Below are 22,145 nucleotides of genomic sequence, written 5' to 3'. Positions count from 1 at the left end.
CAGAAGAATGAGGGGGGACCTCATAGAAACACTTTGAATGTTGAAAGGCTGAGACAGAGCAGATGTGGCAAAGTTGTTTCCCATGTTAGGGGAGTCCAGGACAAGAGAGCACACTTCAGGATTGAAGGGTGGCCATTTAAAACAGAGATGCAGAGAAATTTCTTGAGTCAGAAAGTTGTGAACCTCTGGAATTTGCTACCACAGATGGCTGTGGAGGCCAAGTCATTGGGTGTATTTAAGGCAGAGATTGATAGCTATATGAATAGTCAGGGTATCAAAGAATACAGGGAAAAGGCAGGGGAGTGCAGCTGGGTGGGAGAATGGATTTGCTCACGATGGAATTGCAGAGCAGATTCAATTGGATAAATGGCCTACTTCTCCTATATCTTATGGTCTTATGGTCATAAGTTAAGGTGCAAAAATGAGACAGATGGAAGACCTATGACTGGCTGAAGTGAATGTGAACCTCTGAGGCTCTGAGTAGATTATTGACTATACATTAATCTGTCTCACTTGTAGCAAAAGACCTTTAAAATAACCAGCAGCTGGGCTTGCTTGCAATTTGCAAGCCTATTCCTAATATATCCTGCACACTTGTGGTAAACAATCCTTGGGTACAATTGGATTCTATGAATGCACAAGCTTTTCCCCTTGACCATAGCTCGAAGGTCAGAAACAGTCATTAGTTTCACTGACAGCCAGAAAGTCGATCTTTGGTTTCCTGTGCCTGGGAATAATCTGATTTTATGTGTTTCTTAATTAAAAAAAAAAGGGGGTGTCTTTTTGATACATCTGTGGTCATTCAAATTCATTCTGCGCTGAGGAAAGATTAAAAAGTTTTGTTTCGAGTTGGCCAGTAAAACTCCACACAGTGGCTCCTTTACACGGTGGCTTCCAGGTGTGCAGGTACAAGTCTCTTCTCATTGCATTGCAACCAGCAAGTCTGGATTATTGTCAGGAAGACTGCATGAGACCTGTAAGCCTTTTGCCGGTCAGGGATTTTCCCTAGAAAACATGAAGACATGTTAAAGTACTTCTAACACATACACAGATACACCTATAAAACCACTTGAATTCATTGTGGGTATTTGAAATTTGCCCTGTGGCGTTCATCAAATTTGAGCTGAAGATCTGAAATGAGGAAGGGCTGTGCTCATGCAAAAGAAATCCTGATTCTTAAAAATGTGCCTTTCAAAATTAAAATGCAGTCACTGATGTGTAAATTGATGATTTAATGAACCACACGGCTCAGTAAACTCACAAACAGACATACAAGAACCACTAGTTTATTTGTGTTGGTCAGACACCAGAATCTCCTGTAGCCAAAGCCTTGGGATCTTCACATTCACCTGACAACTGGAGCATGAGGCCACGAATAATCATCAGCCTTGAAGAATGAAAGAAATAAAACACGAAAGTCTGTAGACACTGGGATTGAAGTAAAAACACAATGCTGGAGAAACTCAGCAAGTGAAAGTGTTCTTTATGTAGCAAAGATAAAGATACATAACAGATGTTTCAGCCTTGAGCCCTTCAACAAGGTATGGAAAAATGTCGGCAGGTGTCGGAATAAAAGGGTAAGGGGGTAGGCGTAGTTGCAAAGAAGGTGGTAATAGGTGGAGAAGGGAGGTAGAGCACAGCAGCAAGCAAGGGGAGGAAGGATGGCCAGGTGAATAGAGAGGGAAGGGGTGCAGAGCTGACAGGGGGAACCGAAGGGAGGGGGAAAGGAGAGCAAGTTAGCAGAAACTGGACAAGTCGATGTTAATGCCATCTGGTTGGAGACAGCCTAGACAGAAAATAAGGTGTTCTTCCTCCAATTTACAGGTGGTCTTGCTGGGATAGTACATGAGGCCATGGACAGACATGTGAATATGGGAATGTGATGCAGCATTGAAATGGTTGGCCACTAGGTCTTGGTGCAGATGGAGCGAAGGTACTCTGCGAAGCAATCTCCCAGTCTGTGCCCAGTTTCTCCAATATGGAGAAGGCCACAAAGGGAGTACTGGATGAGGTAAATTAATCCTGTGGATACACAAGTGAAGTATCGCTTCATTTGAAAGGCCTCTTTTAGTGCCCTGGACTGTGGTGAGGGAGGAGGTGTGGGCACAAATGTTGCACTCCCTGCAGCCACAGGGGAAGGTGCTGGGAATGGGGGGGGGGGGGGGGATGTGATTGATGGGGAGGGATGAATGCATGAGGGACTCATGGAGGGAGTGGTCCCTATGGAGGCAGAGAGGGGAGGAGATGGGAAGATGTGTCTGGTAGTGGAATGATGTTGTAAGAGCTGCAAATTCCAGAGGATAATGTGTTGGATGCAGTGGCTGGTGGGTTTGTCGGTGGGTAAACATTTGGGTAAACATTTCAACCATGATTACTGAAGCATGAACCCATGATAAGGATTTCATCTCCCAATCTGCCACTGCAAATACAATAAAGTCTCAAATAAATGTACTTCTGGTGTTATTATCGTTAATGCACAACATTCAATCAAAGTGGAAAGGTTTACTCTTAAACTATAAATGAAATGGGCGAGGATCTGTGAGAGGGAACAAAAAAAAACAACCCATCCCCAAAATAGAATTTTTACAGGAAGCTTTGATCTTGTAACAAAACTGAAAATGCTGAAAGTGTTCAGCAATCAGAGACCATCTTTGAAACAGAATTAAAGGCACAGACCTTTTTTCAGGACTCTTCCCTGATGATGACCTATTATTAGAATGGGTGCTGTCTAAAGGCCATCTACCTGAAGCACTAATCCTGTTTCACTCTTCATATATGCTGTTTTACCCTGCTGTGTATCTCCTGCATTTTACGATTCTTTCATCTTCAGATATCCAGAAGTTTCCACTGTCCTTGTAGACAATGGGTCCCAGATCCTGAGTGCTCTTTGATTAGAATAATCAAGATATCATATATCCCTTTAGGTCTTTTTCCTTGAAATCTGTGACCCCGAGCCATCCACTAATAGAACACCTTTCGACTATTTACTCTATGGAAAACTTGTCAAAACTACTATATTAAATGTGGATCTCAAAGTTATGGGAGGACTTCACTAATATTCTGAAAAACCATTGCTTTACTGCCCTGAAAATTCAGCTGAATGGCTGCCTCTGCCCATCACAGCCTTCTTCAGTTCCTTTTGTTCATTGTTTCCTCATCAACACATTCAATAAGAGATTAAATCTGACCCCCACCCCCCCCACCCCCTGATATCATACTTCAGTAGTCCAGGATGTAATTTAAACCCAGTTGAGATATACTGCACCATCAAAGCCATTCTTTGAGTGTGACTTTTCATCCTGCCTTCAGCTTGAGATTTAATTTTCATATTTTTATGTATGAAATAAGGCGACTGATCTTCTTGTCGCCTTATTTCCTGGTCATCCACTTCTGCTCCTTTCTGTCTCCTCTTTCTCTTAAGTCTTATCCAAACAATCACAAGTATCCAATCAGTGGAATTTAACTTTATGAATCTTTGGAAGGGCATGTTAAAAAGATAAGTAGAGACAAATGTGTATCCCTAACATGCTTATTAATTATTAGTTCATCTCCTGGCTGTACAGGCTCTTTGTGCATCACTTGTCACGTGAAGACTTCTAGTCCCAGGAAAGCTCCTTCTTATGTGGAAAGAACATTCCAGAGAATCATGCCAAAACTTTGCTGATGTGGTACTAGAACACAATATTGCACTTCCCATATTTCTTTTGATACAGATTATGTTGTGTTTGTTTTGTATATAGATATGTTTTTTGGGACAGGTTTTTTAGTGTAGGTCACATACAAACACTTTAAACCAGATCTTATTTAAAATACTGGAGCTTTGCTAATGCTAGACATATTGGCGCCAAGAGCCTTTCCAAAGCTTTGGAGAGTGCCCAAGAGACTTCACTAATGGATTATTGTTTACAAAAAGGCAACAGATGAAAGAACTTGTCAAAGCTGCAGACTGTCTGGAGTGGAACTTGCTGTTCTAAGAGGTAATGTGGTTTTGCAAGCAGAGAGAGTCAAACAGGTTTTCTCTCAGAGAGAGAGAGAGATCAAGAGAGAGAGAGAGAGAGAGAATTCAGTTCTGCAGTATTACAGTCAGCAGCCACAGCTGGGACTGGAACAAAACAAACTTGTGGAAATCCCCATTTGGAAGGTGGGTTGTTAGTGCTTAGTTCAGCCTGGTCAAAGTCCTTGTGGTTCATACAAGAGGAGAGGACTGGCTGCCTAATGTTTCGCTTGAAATAAGGGAAACAAAAATGAAAAAGAGGTTCCCATCTGGAGAACCCTGATGGGGTGAGTTTCTTTGGCAAGACACTGATTAAAAGGAATCCAGCGAACAACAAATCTCTCTCTGAAAACGGACAAGAACCTTCCTGAGGAGCAGCCATTTACCTTTCAATCACCAAAGTCTGATGAACTTTATAAATGTGCACAGTATAAGAATTGCCTGCAACCAGTGAACTTGGAGGAATGAGAAGTAAGATTGGACTGGGAATTAAATAACTTTTCTGAACTTACACACACATTACATACATGTGTGCTTAGAATTAGAAGGGGGTTAAGTTAGGTTAGTTAAGTCAATAGTGATAAGTTAAAGTGTGATTCTGTTTTAATGTTTAAAGATAATTAAAAGAAACTTCTGTTTAAGTAACCATTTCTCTTGGTGAATATCTATTGCTACTGGGTTTATAGGTCCTCTGGGTGTGTAACACTATAAAGTGATACAAATGACTTCCCAAACCATGAAAGCTGCCATTAAATTACACAAGGAGCATATCTAATATTCTATTAGCCTTCTCAACAATTTGGCTGCAGCCTAAATTTAATCTTTCCATACACCGATAAATACACACATGCGCACACACAATCCAAGTTTTGCATACAAATAGTGATTCAGCAAATATTAAATCATATTCTACACATTGCAATGGTAATGTGGTTTTCGTCCCAACAACCATTTAGCACGATAATGGAGCAGGAATTCAAGTTGCAATTTTCAAATAGTAATAAGGTATTTTTTTTATTTAATTCATTCCAAATAAAATCACTAGCTGCCTAATCTAAAATCATCTCCAAAGTGCCACAAATTGGGACACAATTGGACGGAATGATTGGAGAATACCAGCCAAGCCTGGGAAGGCAGCACAGGTAGATTGGGTTGTGAAAAAGTAATTTGGTATGGCTGCCTTCGTAGGCTGAGGTGTTGAGTGCAAGAGGTGGGAAATCAGGTTGCAATTGTACAAAATATTAGATGCACCATCCATCCACTTAGTATATTATGGACAATTCTAGTGGCCACATTTCAGGAAGGATGAATTAGCAAAAGAATGTGCTTAAGGAGGGAGGTTGCTTTTATTCTCACTGGAATACAGGAGAGTGAAAGATGATCTTAAAGAAATTTAAAAAGATAGGATATATCATAGGATAGGATAGTCTGGCATAAAGGGGAGGAAATTGGTTGAATTGATTAAGGAATATCACACTTTGAAAGTCATGGAAGTATCAGTGGGGACTATTGATGATTATTCTGCACAGTGAGAAATCCTCAGAAGTTTTCATTCCATTTCTCTTCTCTCACACCCTCCATTACCTCATCAACCAGATGACTATTACTTATCCCCAAGGCCATCCCTGACCTCACTGCAGCAGAGAAATTCCTATTGTTCTTTTCATCTCTTCCCACCTTCTCGGCAACTTAATAGAAACTAGTTTTCACTCTTTCCCAGTTATGACCAAGGTTCTTCAGCATGAAATATCAACCCAGTTACACTTTCCACAGATTCTGCCCAACCTGGTGAGTGTTTCCAATATTTTCTGTTTCCATTTTAAGTAACATTTTCTGGTCCAGACCACATTTTCAGAAATCTTCTCACACAATCTCTGATGCAATCACATCATTCTGGTGTCACGATGACTAGAAATTAATTCAATATCCAAGTCCTGATATAATCAAAACTTCACACAAAGGATTCCAGTAAGGTCTAACTCGGTTTTTCTCTCCACAGATGCTGCTTGGTATGCTGAGCATCCCAGGTCTACTTCATCATGGAAGGAATCTCAAATCTTTTAAGAAGGCGATTCACAAGAAGAAAAAGACTTTGCATTTTTCCTGGTTCAGAGGTTGAGATTGACTTCACAAACCCATTTGTTCTTGCTTCATATCAAGAACCCTATGAAAATCTTAAACTCACCACACTGCGAGTGAATTTTTCCAGTGAGGTTCTACGACCCTGTTCATTTTCAGGCTAGAGCAGAAAGGAAGAAATCGGAAAATGAGGCAGCGATAATCAAAACATCAAATCCATAATGATTGGCAACAGTGTAAGAGGTATGATCTGTGGTAAAGTTAGGGAGAGAAGATTCATTGACCCTGATATACAGGTAGCTCCACAAGGGCATGGAGATAGATATACCTTGAAATGGATGGTTTGTATTGACCACAGCTCTCCTGGTCTGACAGAAATTATGAAATTTAAGTGTTAAGGGTGCTTTTTAGCATTCTCCCAAGTTCTTACTGGTGAGTGATGTGCATGTGCTTTAGATTTTATCTCAATATGAAGTCTTTGAACAATTAGGTATAAGGAGGCACAATGTAGAGCATAGAACCCAACCTCACAGGAACAGGCCCTTCAGCCTGTAAATGTTATCACCAAACATGTTGCTAAATTAAACCATTTCTCTGCTATTGACATATGAACCATATCCTGTTTTTATCCAAAAATTAGCGTAAGTGCTACTATCATATCAGCTTCCGCCACTATCATTTAGCAAACTGGTTCCAGGACCTACCACTCCCTGCATTAAAAAAAATGACTTAATCTCACCTTAAACGCATCTCCTAGTATTTGTACCTGGGAGAAAGATTCGGATTTTTCTACCCTATCTATGCCTCTCATCATTTTATAAATTTCTATCAGGCTTCCTTTGGATTCTGACAGTCCCAAGAAAACCACCCAAGTTTGTCCAAAAACAATGACCCTCATAAAGGGAGGAAATATTGGGACAAATTTAAGAGGGTGCACTTTCTTAAAAGATCAAAAGGAAAGTTTTAACTCCCAGTGAGCCAATTTGAATTCCTCCTACACATCACTCGACAGACCCCACAGGTCTGTGCATTTCGAGAGCAGACAGTAAGACTGGATCCACCGCCTCATATTTCCTCACATCTGTCTTGAGCCAGCAATCTGTAGTTACCTTCTCCCAATTCCAAAGGCATACAAGGACTAACCTTTGTCCTCCATGGCCTGCTCTGAGACCAGATAATACAACATGCACAGTTATTGATTATTAGCACCTCTGGCTTCCGTGTAAGCAGAACATTTAAACTTGGAAAGAATATCTAAAGACCGTCAAAGAAATAGATGTCCTAACAGATGAGAAAAAAAAATTATTTCCCAATGGAAGAAACTACACTTCTGGGAAAGTACCTTCTTTTTTGCTTGTAAGAGTTCCTGATAGGCATTGGAACGCAGAAAGCGAGCATAACTGTCACTTTTCATCAGCTTGTAGATGTGTTCCTAAAAGGCAAGATGAATTCTAATTATCTTGCTTCCAATTTGTCACTGCCGAACCACACTCTCTTTATATAGATATACTCTATATATAGATATCTTCAAACACACACACACACACACACACACACACTCACACTCACACTCACACTCACACTCACACTCACACTCACACTCACACTCACACACACACACACACACACACAAACCCAAGCAGCACGGTTAGTACAGAGGGCACTTGGTTAGCATGAAAAGGTGGAATATTTAGTGTGTTGGGTGCCATGGTTAATGCAATGCTATTACAGAGAAGAGGCCTGGGTTTGAATCCACTGCCCAACCTTTCCATCTAGCTCAGGCTCCCAAGCCCTGGCAATATCCTCATAAATCTCTCCAGCTTGACAACATTTTTCTTGTAACTATGTGATGAAAACTGAACACAGTTTCACCAATGTTTTACATAATTACAACACAACCTCCTAACATCTATACTCAGTACTCTGATTGATGAAGGCTAATGTGCCAAAAGCCTTTTTTGACCATCCTATCTACCTGTCACCACGTTCCAGGTACTTCTCAATCCCTCTGCTCCACAGTGCTCCCCAGATCCCGTCCTATCCACGTTAGAACTCCCAGATTGATTTAGATTTCTAGTAGATGGTTTCTGTTAAAATTTTAAAGTTATTAATGATGTAAAGTGTTTAATTTACAAAAAAAGGCCTCAAATTTACAGCATCTGTCACAACATCCCAAATGCTTTAAACCCAGTGAAATTGTGATGGAGGAAATACAGCAATCAAATTGTACACAATAACTTCCTACAAGTGTCGCGTTTGATAAATGCCAACCTATAATTTTGCAGCTAAATTGAGTCATGAATAAAGAGGTCCAGGACATAATGTTTCAATGCACATCAACATTGTTCCATTGGTCATTTAAATCATCTTAATGTCTCATATAATAGAAGACATTCTGGTGGTGCCTCAGTGATACATGGGAGTATCTGCTTTAATCTTTGTGCTCTTCTCTGGAATCCAGCACGAACCTTCTGAACCAGAGGCAAGTGTTGACAACGGATTCTTGAATATTATCTCAAGAAGCTGTCTCATCCATACCAAAGAAACAGATTAATGGTTCAGAATATTCCTTCACACCCTGTCCCCTGGAAGGATTCCTTTCTCTCAATTCCTCTCTCTCCATCACATCTGCTCCCAGGAGGAGGTCTTCCATTTCTGATCATTTGAGCTGAACTCCATCTTCAAACACTGTGGCTTCCCCTCTACCATCATAAACTCAACCCTCACCATCATATCCCCTGTTACCCGCATATTTGCTCTGGCCCGTTCCGTTCCCACACACATCAAGGACAAGATTCACCTTGCCCTCATCTACCACCCCACCAGCCTCCATATCCAACATATTTGTCATTTCCTATGTGATCCACCTGCAGACATATATTCTCCTCTCTGCCTTCCACAAGGACTATTCCTTTCATGACCCTCAACCATGCCTCACTCCCCACCAATTTCCCCATTGGGACCTACCCCTATGACAGCAGGAGATGCTTTACTTGAGCCCATATATGTTCCCTCACCACCATTCATGGGCTTAAACTGCCCTTCAAATGAATCAACAGTTCACATGTGAATCTGCAGAGGTCATCTGCAGATTCACATGACTTTTGTTTTCCGTGGATGCTGCATGACCTGCTGCATTTCTCCAGCTTTATACGTGCACTTGGCCTCTCTCAGGCTGCACAAATAAGTTCAAGTGGAAGCCTGAAAAGCAGTGCAAGTAAAGCAAGCAAACTCCACTTCCTAAAGAGGAGTTCAAAGGTACTCTCCAGATCAACTGAGCTTGATAATGAAGGGTATCTGATTCACGCTGGTCAAGCTTTTCTGTTTGAACTACGTGCACCTGTTTCTGAAGCCAATCTAATTAATGTTCCATCTGATCCCACGCCTGGGATATACTCCTGTTTCAGATGACCCTAATAAAAGGCTGGCGGATGGCACTGCCCCATTCACACTTGTTTAGAAATGAACAAAGGCCCACAGAGACCCTAAGACTTAGATTGGTGTGTTGCCACACACTTGGATTATGTCTTTTGTCTCCAGGGTAACCTCCCCTAACTGTTAGTGATGGCTTTGGACAACTGGCCACTCCCTTGCTTTGTCAGGTATATGTGATCCCATGCTGGCTATGTTGCCATAACTACATGGAGTACTTTGGCCCCTTGCAACCTTTCACCATGGCGACCATTTACAAATATTGTCTTTGCATTTGCATCTCTTTTTCTCCAACTTAATGGTCTCAGAAATTATAGTTTAGTGAGATCCCATCTGAACATTAGTATCGGCAAATACATACTTGGGACACTACAACGATAATTGGTAAACATTTGCAACCTGGTGATTGGGGGATGCCTAACCAAAAGTATATAATTTTAAGACCTAATGTAATCTAACTTTAAAATACTGAAGCTGCCAGAAATCTGGATCAAAAAACACAGAAAACTCAGATGATGATCCGATATCCATGGTGATTAAAATAACCTCAATTTTTCCAGGGCTTCTTACGATTATTTTGATATACTAATATTAATTCACACAAGGCTAGCAATTTTCTCTTTCTGTCTGGCGGAATGTGAGTGAAATTAATGGAGTTAAAAATAGGTATCACACCTTGATTGGGTTTGACACACCTTGTTTCCCAAGCCTTCCTGAAATGAGATTCCGATTAAAAATCTGAAGGGTGCGAATCATGAAGAAGGCTTACCTAGGGGCATAGATAGGGAGGGAGCAGGGGAGCGATCACTTGGAGTCGAGCATTGGGAGCTCCAGTGATTGAAATCCTGACTCCGAATTCTCCCCTTGGCCTACACCAGAGCATCTGACACCCAACTCTGAACCCTCCCCTTGGTCTACACCAGAGCGGCCAATGCCTGAGTCCCAACTCTGAACACTCCCCTCAGCCTCAGTCCGATGTGTGTAGTAGGCTGAGGGGACGGTTCTGAATTGGTGTCAGGAGCTCCAGTATGCACCTGTAAGTCAACTGCCAAGGGGAGAGTCTGGAGTTGGGACTCAGGCATTGGGATCGCCACTGACCAGAGCTCCCGATGTCTGATTCCGATCCTCCTCCATGTGTCCCCTCAGCCTACCGTGCGCTCACACACCGGAGGGAGTAGGAGAGGGAGGGAGGGAAGGGGTGAGGAGGGAGGGAACAGGAGAGGAAGGAGGGAAAGGAAGAGGTGGGCAGTTGCAGGGAATGGGGGAAGGAGGGGTGGAGAGAGGAGGAGGGTGTGGAGAGACTTTGTGTGCTGGTTGCAAAACCTTTTTTATATGCTCTCACTCTTCTTAATGTCAAAACCTGGCTATTCCACTGGGCTCATTAGGAGTTTGAGGAGATTTGGTATGCCACTAAAGATTCTTGCAAATTTCCACAGGTGTACCATGGAGAACATTCTGACTGGGTACATTACTGTTTGGTTGGAGGAGCCAATGGAAAAGGCTACAGAGAGTTGTGAACTTGACCACTGCCATCAGGGTCATTAAGGACATCTACAGAGCAGTGTCTCAAGAAAGCAGCTCTATTATCAAAGACCCTCATCACCCAGGCCTTGCCCTCTTCTCACTGCTATCAACAGGAAGGAAGCACAGGAGTCTGAAGACGAACACTCAGTGGCGCAATTATTTTACAATTCAGCTTATTTCATATTAGTGCAATAAAATTTAAAGCACCGACAAACCTGAGCATCTTCAAAAGTGTACCTCCCTGGATCTTTGACATTCTGGCTGGTTATCTCATAAGAATGAGAATCCAGGTTGATCGCACTGGGTGCCCCAGGAGCAAGAAATTCTTGCCAGGTCTCTTGAACCTTGTCTGGAACTTCCAGAAGTGGACGCTTCTTCAAGTCTTCTGCAGCTAACCAAAATCTGAAGTGGAAGAAATAGATAAGAGCTGAAGCTGTGATACAATTTTAAGTTTGTAAGCTTCAATAGACCAGTATTATCATTACTGTAACTCACTCAACAAATAATCTTCACTGGAATTAATATTTGGCTCAATACTCAAAAAAATCCTGATGATATCCAAAATAACAGATCAGATTCATAAATATTTCACGGTATAATAATTCCAGAAAAGTCTAAAGGAAGAACAATACAATTTATCATGAAACCTGTAATATTCTATCTAAATTGTAGAGGTGTACTGTGGAATGTTACTGACTGTTTACGTCATGGACTGGTTTGGAAACTCATGGTGCAGTATCATAGTTTCCTTCATCAGGCAATTGCCAAGAATTAACAATCTTAACAGCCAGCTAACAAGAATTTTCACAGGTCATTTCACCATTATGGTATTTGTCTTAGGGAAATATCTTATTCGTTTGAGTTTGGGGAGATCAAAGGCAAATTGTTAAGAACCAAAGAGTAGAAATATGCTGAGGTTCTACTAATGATTAACTTGATTGGTGGTGGAGAATTGGCTGTTGCGTGCCAATTTGAACCAGTCAAGCCAGTAACGCCTTTCGTTTTCTGCACCTAAGTATAAAGAATCTTTGTGGTCAAGGCTGATTCCCTCCATGATCCAGACTGAATGTGAATTAGAATCAGTACCTGGAATACCACAGTTCATCTTGGCATTGACCTGCCTCTCATCCCTTCGTGCTCTGCATTTCTCAACTCCTACCTTATTTTCTCAATGCTTTCACTCTCTAACTGTTCCCATTTACTCATTGACCAGATAACATAAGCCCCTTTCAAACTTGTGTCCCACTAAATCGGCCGTTCAGTGTCCCAGGATAGGAATGGGGTCCTTTCACACAAGACCACTCCTAATTGGGACACTGAACTCTTTCACACTTGCAAGGGTCCATCCCCGGCGTTTGGTCCATACTTTTAATCGGAAATGCCTGCATGACATGGCACGCAAAAGAGAGAAGTGATTGCCTGTTTCACACTTGCCTGATCTCAACGTTGGCATCTGCAGACATCGGGGATTGTACTAGGGGTCGAGGCCGTCAATCCCCGGCATGAGATGAGCAGATTTTGCTTTCACACTAGACACGTTAAAGGGCGATTGGGTTTTGACTCCTGGAATCACTGGCAAGTGTGAAAGGGGCTATAGTGAAAACCTTATCCCCATGGTCATCTCTCAGTTTTACGCTAACAGATACATTGTTCCTTCCCTACCCACGAGCTTCTCTTGTTTCCTTCTCAGTTCTGAAATGTCAACCCTGTTTCTCTTCCACCAGAAGCAGCTTTACCTGTTGAGTCTTTCCAGCATTTTCTACTTTTATATTTTCAGCATCTGCAGCTTTTTAAAAATTGTTCATTACTGAGGGGACGTCTTTTGAGTTTCCATCAATAGATGGAAGCCACTTCACCCAAGAACATACATGAAATCTGCTGGAGGAACTCAACAGGTCAAACAGTTTCAGTGGGAAGGGAAAGGATGATGGACGTTTCAAGCTAAAGCTCTTCAACAAGACTGAAGTGAATGAAAAGGAAGCAGATTTTTTTGCCACAGCGTGCTTGAGCAATCCACTATATTTACATGGATTGTACAGCACAGAAACAGGTTTTTCTGCCCAGCATCGATGTAAGGATTTATTCTCTACCTGAACCTTCTGCCACCCTCATTCACTGTGGCCTTTTGATTTCTGTCATATGCATGGCCAGTTACTTTAAATATACAACAAGAATATTCACCTCAATCATTCTCTATTGCAGAACATTTTTTCTTTTAAACGGATCAATCGCTGGAGACGTGAGAGAGGCCGTTGGAGATGAGTGGGAGGTGATCAGAAGCGCTATGCATAGAGGCAGAAGCACGGCAAGTAGGCCAGCATTGGGGTTAGAGTGAGATTAACCTCCCCACCCTCAGACCTGCACTCTCAGCATTTTAACTCGTAACTGTAAGATTGCTGGAGAAGAAAATGGATTGCCTGAGACTTCATCAGAGAGAACTGCAGGGCTGCTGTGCTCTGGTGATTATAGAAAGGTAACTCCAGGACACCATTCCAGACTCAGAAATCCAGCTTGATGGCCTTATCTCCTTCAGGGCAGAGAGAGACACGGATGATTTTGGCAAGACTCAAGGAGGGGGTTCTCAGCATTTACATCAGTGAGAACTAGTGCATAAATGTCTCCGTTGTAAAGATCTGCTCTGCAGAGATACAGTAGATAGTGAAATGCAGTACTCCAGTTTATGTTTCGCCTTCAGCTAATGAGGGTGAAGCCAGGAAGGGGTTTTATGGTGCCATTTGCGAAGCCCAAATGTCCCACCCTGATGGTGCCATTATTGTATCTGGTGACTTCAACCACCCTGGAATCAGTGTACACTAATGTCTCTGGTGTAAACAAGTCCGCCCCTTGCCCCTACCTTGGATACTTGGATCAGATATCTATCCTGCTAACCCCAGCATACAGACTGCTGGAAAAACAAACTGTGCCAGTTTGCAGGGAGATCAAAACATGACTGGGAGCAGGGAGGGGGGCACAGCTGCGTAGACTTAGTGTCTTTCTGTGGACTCTGAACTACATGTTCCTTTTCTTCTCGAGCTGGACCATTTTGTGTACTGACAGGTGAGTCGTGACAATGGGTTAGTGTTTGTGGTCGTAGATCCACGCGGTTCCTTCGCAGAGGGGTCCTTCCCTCTGCCTGGATCTGGCAGGAATTTGGATCTATTTCCTCTTGCACATATCCTGACAAGACCCATGTGCCAGAATTGTGATCTCAGATTCACACTGGAACTCCAAGCTTCAGAACTGGTCGACTTTTCACAATCTTGCCATGATACCATTTATGTTTTATTTTCTCTTCCACTTTAGCCTGTTTGACCTTGTGTGCTCCTTTGGGTGTCAACAAATTTTCATACATTGGAAGGGTGGTCCGTAGGGGTCGACCCATCAGCATTTAGGTTGGAGAAAGGCCATTGTGTAGTGGCGCACTTCATTAGACTTTCTGTGGAAATCCTCTCGTCCATCATGCACTTTTTTCCATGAGTCTCGTCTCCATCTTCACAGAACTCTCTGCTCGGCCATTCGACTCGGGGTGAAGATACATACTGAAACCCCCAAGTATTGGCAAATGCTGGGAAATGTAGTTCTCATTTACATGTAAATAACACAGAACTGACAACCTTTCAACATGGATGACATTTTGTTATATCAAGGCTTTGGTATAAAATTTGATATCAGATAAGATCTTGAAACAGATTTTTATCTCCTAAGGCAACTTCTGCAATTATTAAATAATTGAACAGTTCACGGATCTTATTGACTAAATTGCTAACATCGGAATCAGCATTTGTATGCTTTCATGATTGTGCTTTGATTTCTCCAATTGTATTCATTATAATAATATCACCTCTATCTAGTTTATTTCATATTCTGACTGTAGGCAAACTATAGATATAATATAGTGAACAGAATGAGAGGCTAAAACTAAAGAGAGTGTTTTATTCTCAGACTGTTCAAATATTTAAACGATCAATCTGAGACAGTTTAGGCTAGAAATTTATCCAGTAGTAGAGTTGCGGCCTCATAGCTGCAGTGCCCTGGGGTCTGTTCTAACCTCTTGCCCTGTCTGTGTGGAGTTTGCATGTTCTATCTGTGACCATGTGCTTCCTCCAGGTGCTTCATAACCCAGAGAAATAAAGATTTTTGGTTGTCCTTTGTCACAACATGCCTATGGACACCCAGTCTACGGACTACTGACAATCTTCAATTAAAGTTTCTTTAGTGCAGGGAGGTTCACGTTACCTCAGATTCTCAGAGCTAAATTCAGACTCTAGGAACTTCAGAAATTGTTCACGTCCGGCTGGATCCTTCAGCATTTCATTGAAGGAGAATCCCCATCTCTTCACACGCTGCTGGCTGGGCTCTTTGCTTAAGGTACACGAGGAAGAGGAGAGAAATTCTATAATTATTAAAGAAAACCTCATGCATGTTACTTCCAAGAATTCATTCAATGCAAATAAGGAAAGAAGGTGCATCTGCATAGTGCCACACCTCATCATTCAGGTGCAATAATTTGCCATCAATTTCATTTCAAAAAAATTCCACATCTTGCACAAAACCTATGTCCAATTGTTTATCCCTTTATGCCATGAGATCTATTTATTTTTTTTTAATCGATAAACACATCTTCATTTGTTACCTTGATTCCATGTCCCAGAAAGTGCTGTCATCACTGATCCAAGGGTTAGGAGGATCCTGTGGAGTCAGAAGCGGATCATATTCCAAGTACTGCTCAGTGTAACTGACTAAACTGAAAGTCAAAGAACCAGAAATGTTGGTAAAGAGGAGAATTTGCTGATTAAAATCTGAAATCAGAACAGGAAGGGTTGGAAATACTCAGCAGGTCAGGCAGCATCTATGGAGACGTGCAATAGAGTTAACATTTTAAAGCCAACAGAACTCGGAATAGTTAAAGGTGCAACCTATTGTAAACACATGGGCAAGGGAAGGGGTAAGGGGTGATAGAACTAGAGCGAAGATCTGCCAAAGGATGGTGGGGAGTCAGAAAGGGGTTGGAATGGAACAAACAAACAAACAAAAAAAAATTGTCCAGAGGAGGTTTAAAAAGATATTGCCAAAAAAAGACAGCAATGGTGAGATCCGAAACAGTCCATCTGAGCCCGTCAGAAATGCTCAAGATGCTTCCACTGGGTTTCATTAGAAGAGTATCTGAGGAAGAGAGATTAGAGAGGGAGATGTGTGGGAAACTGGAATGGCAACTGATGACGAATATAGGTCATGAATGTCGAATGAATGGAGCTGTTTAATTCAGTACACTGTATAAATACAGGACATACTCAGCAGGTGAAGCAAAACTACACTATTTAAGGGGTACATTGAATTCTCTGCCTTCATGGCAATCCCCTCCTCACTGCAGTCTCTAAACATGAGAAGAGTAAGGATTTAATGATGGGCTCGTTTGTGGTAAAATGCTGATTTCAGCATCTGCAGTTTTGGAAATCCTGATGGTTCAGCATCTGCTTCACTCATTAACCCAACTCACAAATTAACCCAGCTCACTCATGAACCCAGCTCACTTATGAACCCAGCTCACTTATGAACCCAGCTCACTCATTAAACCGCCTCACTCATTAACTCAACTCACTCAATAACTTGACTCACTCATTAACCCGGCTCACTTATTAACCTGACTCACTCATTAACCCGGCTCACTCATTAACCCAGCTCACTCATTATCCGGCTCACTCATTAACCCAACTCACTCATATTAACTTGACTAAATCATTAATGACTCATTCATTAACCCTGCTCAGTCATTAACTCGGCTCACTCATTAACCTGGCTCACTCATTAACCAGACTCACTAATTAACTTGACTCACTCATTAACCCGGCTCACTGATTGACCCGGCTGACTCATTAACCCGACTCACTCGTTAACCCAGCTCACTCATTAACCCGACTTACTTGTTAACCCAGCTCACTTATTATCCCGGCTCACTCATTAACCACACTCACTTATTAACCCAGCTCACTCGTTAACCTGGGTCACTCGTTAACTCGGCTCACTCATTTACCCAACTTCTGCATTAACCTGACTCACGCATTAACCCAGCTCACACATTAACCCGACTCACTCGTTAACCCGGCTCACGCATTAACCCGGCTCCCCCTGGAGGTTCTGATTGAACCTACGCCTCCTGTACTGCGAGGCTGCAGTACCACCAGCTGTGCCATTGTACTCCCCTTATGCAACTTCTTTTAAATTCACTTCAACATTTTCTTTATGGTCATGAGTTCCAGAGATTCTTCATCCTCAGGATAAAGAAGTTTCTTTTGAATTCTCTGCTGCACTTGGAGATGACTATCTAATATTAATGGTCCCTGGTTTTGCAAGTTGCATATCAAAATGTCTTTCTGTCAATCCTTCCACAATGACCCCCTCCAGTTTCCCTGGCCAATATTCGTTATGTATCCTCAGTCTGCTATCCTTCCGCAAGAAGAGGCATGAAGCAACAGCCAATTTTTTTTTCTCTGCAGAATCCTTACTGAATAAACCCTTACCTTTCAGCTACTTTAGACATTTTTAAACAATGTCTGTCTAGCTGGATATTTAAAAAAGTTATCTGGAATTAAAAGAAACAATGATTAAGATATGTACTAGCACATCAACGCAGCTATATGTCATCCAAGTTAATACATATGTATCACAGTATAAACAGATATACATCTCCAAAATACATGCACCAATTAACAATTCACATTGCTTTACACTGGGGTAATGAGCCTGATCACATATTACCTTCTGGCAAAGTGCATAGGTATGTTTGCATATTCAAGCTGTGGGAAATCAAGAGTTCAACTGACAGATGAGCCAGGTTGACACAAAGTGTTTTTATGGAGCGAGGCCTCATTAAGGCCAGTTCCATTGGGTGAAAAAAAAAGCAGAATTAGCTTTTTACAATGCTGCTCCAGCATTTTTTTTAATGGAAAGCGGCATCAGGAGCCATCCTCCACGGCTGAGGGAGGCGAGGCGAGTGGTGCAGTAATGCAGCCCTTTACTGTGAGGTTAAATGTGCCGAGCAATGGGTGTCTTCGCTACTGTTGGAATCTAGGGGTTAAAACATTATGAAATAAATGATTAATCAATAAGTTTATTTGTACTGCATGAGTCAGGGAAAGAGGAATGTGGCTAAGTGGCTGTCACAGCATGGAGCAAAGTTGGCTGAACAAAATTGGCTGCTCCCAAGATACAGGGAGAGGATATGCATAAAACGATTTAGGAGGAATGCTCAACTGAAGGAGGTGGGAAGTAGCACAGGAGACACAGGCCAGATCAGAACAAAGAATGGCCCGCAAGAATCAAAGGGAATGGAAAACCAGTCTAGGAGGAAGATTAAGGCACGAGGAGGTGTTAAAGAGAACAGCAGAAATTGGCCAGACAGGGACCGAATGGTGATTAGAAATATCTGGGGATGAATTAATTTCAGATCTAAACAACAGGATAGTCTGGCCTGGAGGATTAACATGGGAAGGCTACACCCCAGAAATCTGCAAAACAGGAGATGACTTGTGATAACCCTTATGCAAAAAGATCTAGCAGGGAAAACAACTTTTGTTCTGTGTGATAAGATTGACCTATATAAACTGTGCCAACTGGACAATAGGGGTCAGTCTCGGGGAGTAGCTCACTGGCAGGTGACCTATGAACTAACAGACTGACCCAGAGCTCTGTTAAGTTTTATTCTTGTGCTGTGCTGTGCTGTGTGGTGTAATAAACTGACTGTTGAACCGAATACCTTCTCCTATCACTTCATTCAACGAACGTGCTGGACTCAGTTCACACATAGACTAAATTAAGAGTAAATAAATTAAAGCCAGAGTCCAACAATTTGGTGACCCCGACGTGATGAAGATGGAGAAGTGACGGAAGAAAAGATACGAAACACCGGTCGATTGTGGTGTGATGATAACAACAAGTGACCATTCAACAGAGGGAGGTAAGCAGACGCCTGTTCAAACGAAGTTCTGCTATTGGCAAAGATAAAATTGTGTGTTGTCACTACTCTGCAAAAGACCTAGTTAAAGACAAGAATAAAACAAAAGGAGGTTGGAATCCCTCTACGGAGGTTGAGGTCCCTCGAGGAAAAGGAGGTTGGAATCCCTCTACGGAGGTTGAGGTCCCTCTAGGAAAAGGAGGTTGGAATCCCTCTAAGGAGGTTGAAGTCCGGTTGGAATCCCTCTACGGAGGTTGAGGTCCCTCGAGGAAAAGGAGGTTGGAATCCCTCTACGGAGGTTGAGGTCCCTCTAGGAAAAGGTTGGAATCCCTCTAAGGAGGTTGAGGTCCGGTTAGAATCCCTCTAAGGAGGTTGAGGTCCCTCTAGTAGTACGGGGTTGGAGCCCCTTGTAGCAATCTCGAGAGGTAGATTTAGACACTTGGCCAAGTAGTATAAGGTGTATGGGGTGATAGTTATTTGTTTCTATAGTGTGTAATAAGTATTTGTTTAAGAATCGTGTACCATAGTAGTGTATAATAAGTATCCGTATAAGGTGTATTGTGTTATAGTTATTTGTTTCTATAGTGTGTAATAAGTATTTGTTTAAGAATCGTGTACCATAGTAGTGTATAATAAGTATCCGTATAAGGTGTATTGTGTGATAGTTATTTGTTTCTATAGTGTGTAATAAGTATTTGTTTAAGAATCGTGTACCATAGTAGTGTATAATAAGTATCCGTATAAGGTGTATTGTGTTATAGTTATTTGTTTCTATAGTGTGTAATAAGTATTTGTTTAAGAATCGTGTACCATAATAGTAATAAGTATCTGTATAAGGTGTTCGGCATTTAACTGTTTTTTCATGCACGCTGGTATTGTTGCTGTGTATATCACTGTATTACTCTCGATGTTTTAAGTACTTCTGAAAAAGGGGTAGCAGAGGTTACAGATTGTACTGTTTTACAGGGTAGAGAGGGCATAGAGGCAAGGTATTTAGAATACGGATCAGGGAAACACAGTGGGGATAGGCAGTCACACAGTGAGGCATCAGTGTACACAGACTAACCGCAAAACAGACAATGTACATTTCACACAAAGGGGGAAACTAACAAGCTAACCGCAAAACAAACAATAGACACTTCACACAACCACGAGACACATAATCCCCCAGCTGGCTCTCTCTCTCTGATCATCCCTGAAGGGGAACACCTGTTTTCAGGGAGCTGCTGGTCATCTGGTGGTTATATAACGTGGAAAGGGGCGAAGTAGAGTGCAGGGTGTCAAAATCCTACCAGGAGAGAGAGCCAGGGAGTACGAGGTCTAAAGGGATAAAAAATCGGAACAGAGATGGAAGGAGTAATAAGGGATGTAGGGCAAGAGTTCGGGGAAGACAGAGGAGTTCCCCCATCTGTAGACAGACAGTGGGAAAATACAAGGAATCAATTACTGGGAGGATTACCGAAGGGAGAGGAGGTACAGGCTATGGAACGGTACGAACAGATTTGGAAAGAGCTGCAGAGTCAGGGGAAGGTACCACGAGGGTTTGGAAAAATCCGGCTGTTACTGTACTTAGGAGAAGCAGAGAGGGAAGCATGATCACACACAGAAGACAGGGTCAGGAGAACCCTCGCTTCCCTTTGGGATATGCGTTGCGGGAAAGGGGGGAAGTACGGCTTCCAGAAAGATATAGACAGATGCTGCTAATTTATGAGGGTCCGCAAATTGGGGAAAGGTATCAACCCTTCTCATTCACTGACATGAATTGTATTTTGGACAAAATGCCACCTCCGACTGAGGGAGGTGGAGCGTGGATGGGAAAGTTCTGCCAATTTACGATGGGACATAGGGGATTGGAGAGCATTATTGGGGAAACAGCTTGGGCTGTGGGAGATTCAGCAGGTAGAAATGATCGCAGGAATCACTAGGTGCCTCGATGCTGAGCCATTTGCCAACCATGCTACGGCAGTAGGAGGGGCAATGCGAGATAAGTTTCCCGTTCCCCCCGGTGTCATGCAGTCCCTGACCTTTTCCATAAAGGAGGATGAGGAGATCTCGACCTTTTTGAGTCAGTGTAAGGAGAGTTGGACGGATAAAGCAGGAGTACACCCAGCCACAGATCCCTTGCAGACTACACTCTTTAGGGCTGCAGTAACGAGCGGACTGCCAGCCGTAGTTAGGGAGGCATTAGAGAGTAACCCTAATATTCCTGGCTGCTCGAGTGAGCAATGGGAAAAATATTTGACCCATCACCTGAAACGTTACAGGGCTAAGCAAAAGGAGGACAAACAAACTACGGAGTCGGCACAAGTGCAACTCCTTAAGCTTCAATTAGCAGAGGCTAGGCAAAAGGCGAATGAGGAAAAAAAGATTTCCTCAAAGGGTGCGAACCAGATGATTCAGCAGCCAACGCAGCCACCACAAGGGAATGATACAAATTGGCACCCGGCCCCATATTGGGCACCGGGTCCCACCGATGGGGGCAGAATGGGAGGTCCAATGGGGGGATTCCAAGTAAGAGGGAGAGTGCGGAGTGCTCCACGAAGCCAGCCAGCCGTATGTTTTGGATGCGGTCAGCCAGGACACTTGAAGAGAGACTGTCCCCTAGTTTGGGAGCCTCGGGACCCGGGGGCAAGGGGCTATGGACCACCACAACAGCAGCCTTGGGTCCAGCCCCAGAGATCGTCAGTGCCACCCCCGGTACATCAGGCACCCTATGCGGCTCTAGCTCCGAGGAGACAATTCCCTTTGCGGACAGAGGAGGAGCAATATTGCCCACAGTGACGGAGCCCGAGTACCCACGAGCAGGCTAGGTTGGCAGACCCTTTCCTGCAGATGAAAGTCATGGACATGAAAGTATCCTTTTTAGTGGATACAGGGGCCAGGTTTTCAACACTCACTGGCGCTGAGTTTCAAGATAAAACATCATCCTCTAGCGTCCAGCTGATAGGGTTCTCGGGTACACCAGAAAATCTGCCGTTTTCTACACCACTAGTCACTTCTGTGGCAGGACAGACTTTTACACATCAGTACATTTTGTCAGCCAGGTGCCCTACCAATCTTTTGGGCAGAGACTTGTTGTTCAAGTGCGGAGCATCCATCCTTTGTGGACCCGACGGAATAGAGGTCACCTTTCCAAATGGATTTTCTATGAACTGTTCAGTAACT

At 42.8% G+C, this 22,145-nt stretch overlaps 1 protein-coding gene across 8 annotated transcripts in view; it reads right to left on the bottom strand.

Annotated features, from left to right (window-relative positions):
* Positions 1-235: 235 nt before the first annotated feature.
* Positions 236-22,145, bottom strand: part of LOC138753742 (regulator of G-protein signaling 6) — a 125,786-nt gene continuing 103,876 nt past the window's right edge. For 4 of the 8 annotated variants that reach the window (XM_069917096.1, XM_069917099.1, XM_069917102.1 and 1 more), the window contains 6 exons: positions 17,548-17,609; positions 15,663-15,773; positions 15,266-15,391; positions 11,245-11,431; positions 7,416-7,505; positions 236-1,005 (listed from right to left, as the gene is read on the bottom strand). In XM_069917096.1, the coding sequence (XP_069773197.1) occupies positions 955-1,005; positions 7,416-7,505; positions 11,245-11,431; positions 15,266-15,391; positions 15,663-15,773; positions 17,548-17,609 (627 nt within the window). In that variant the 3' untranslated portion in view covers positions 236-954. Of the gene's footprint in view, positions 1,006-6,179; positions 6,234-7,415; positions 7,506-11,244; positions 11,432-15,265; positions 15,392-15,662; positions 15,774-17,547; positions 17,610-22,145 lie in introns of all 8 variants that reach the window. The other 4 variants (XM_069917097.1, XM_069917098.1, XM_069917101.1 and 1 more) reach the window with 4 other exon arrangements.

This window comes from Narcine bancroftii, chromosome 2 (assembly GCF_036971445.1).
Source record: "Narcine bancroftii isolate sNarBan1 chromosome 2, sNarBan1.hap1, whole genome shotgun sequence".
In the NCBI taxonomy this organism is placed as follows: domain Eukaryota; kingdom Metazoa; phylum Chordata; class Chondrichthyes; order Torpediniformes; family Narcinidae; genus Narcine; species Narcine bancroftii.
Note: the sequence above shows the minus strand (reverse complement) of the source record. Positions and strands in the feature narration are given on the sequence as shown.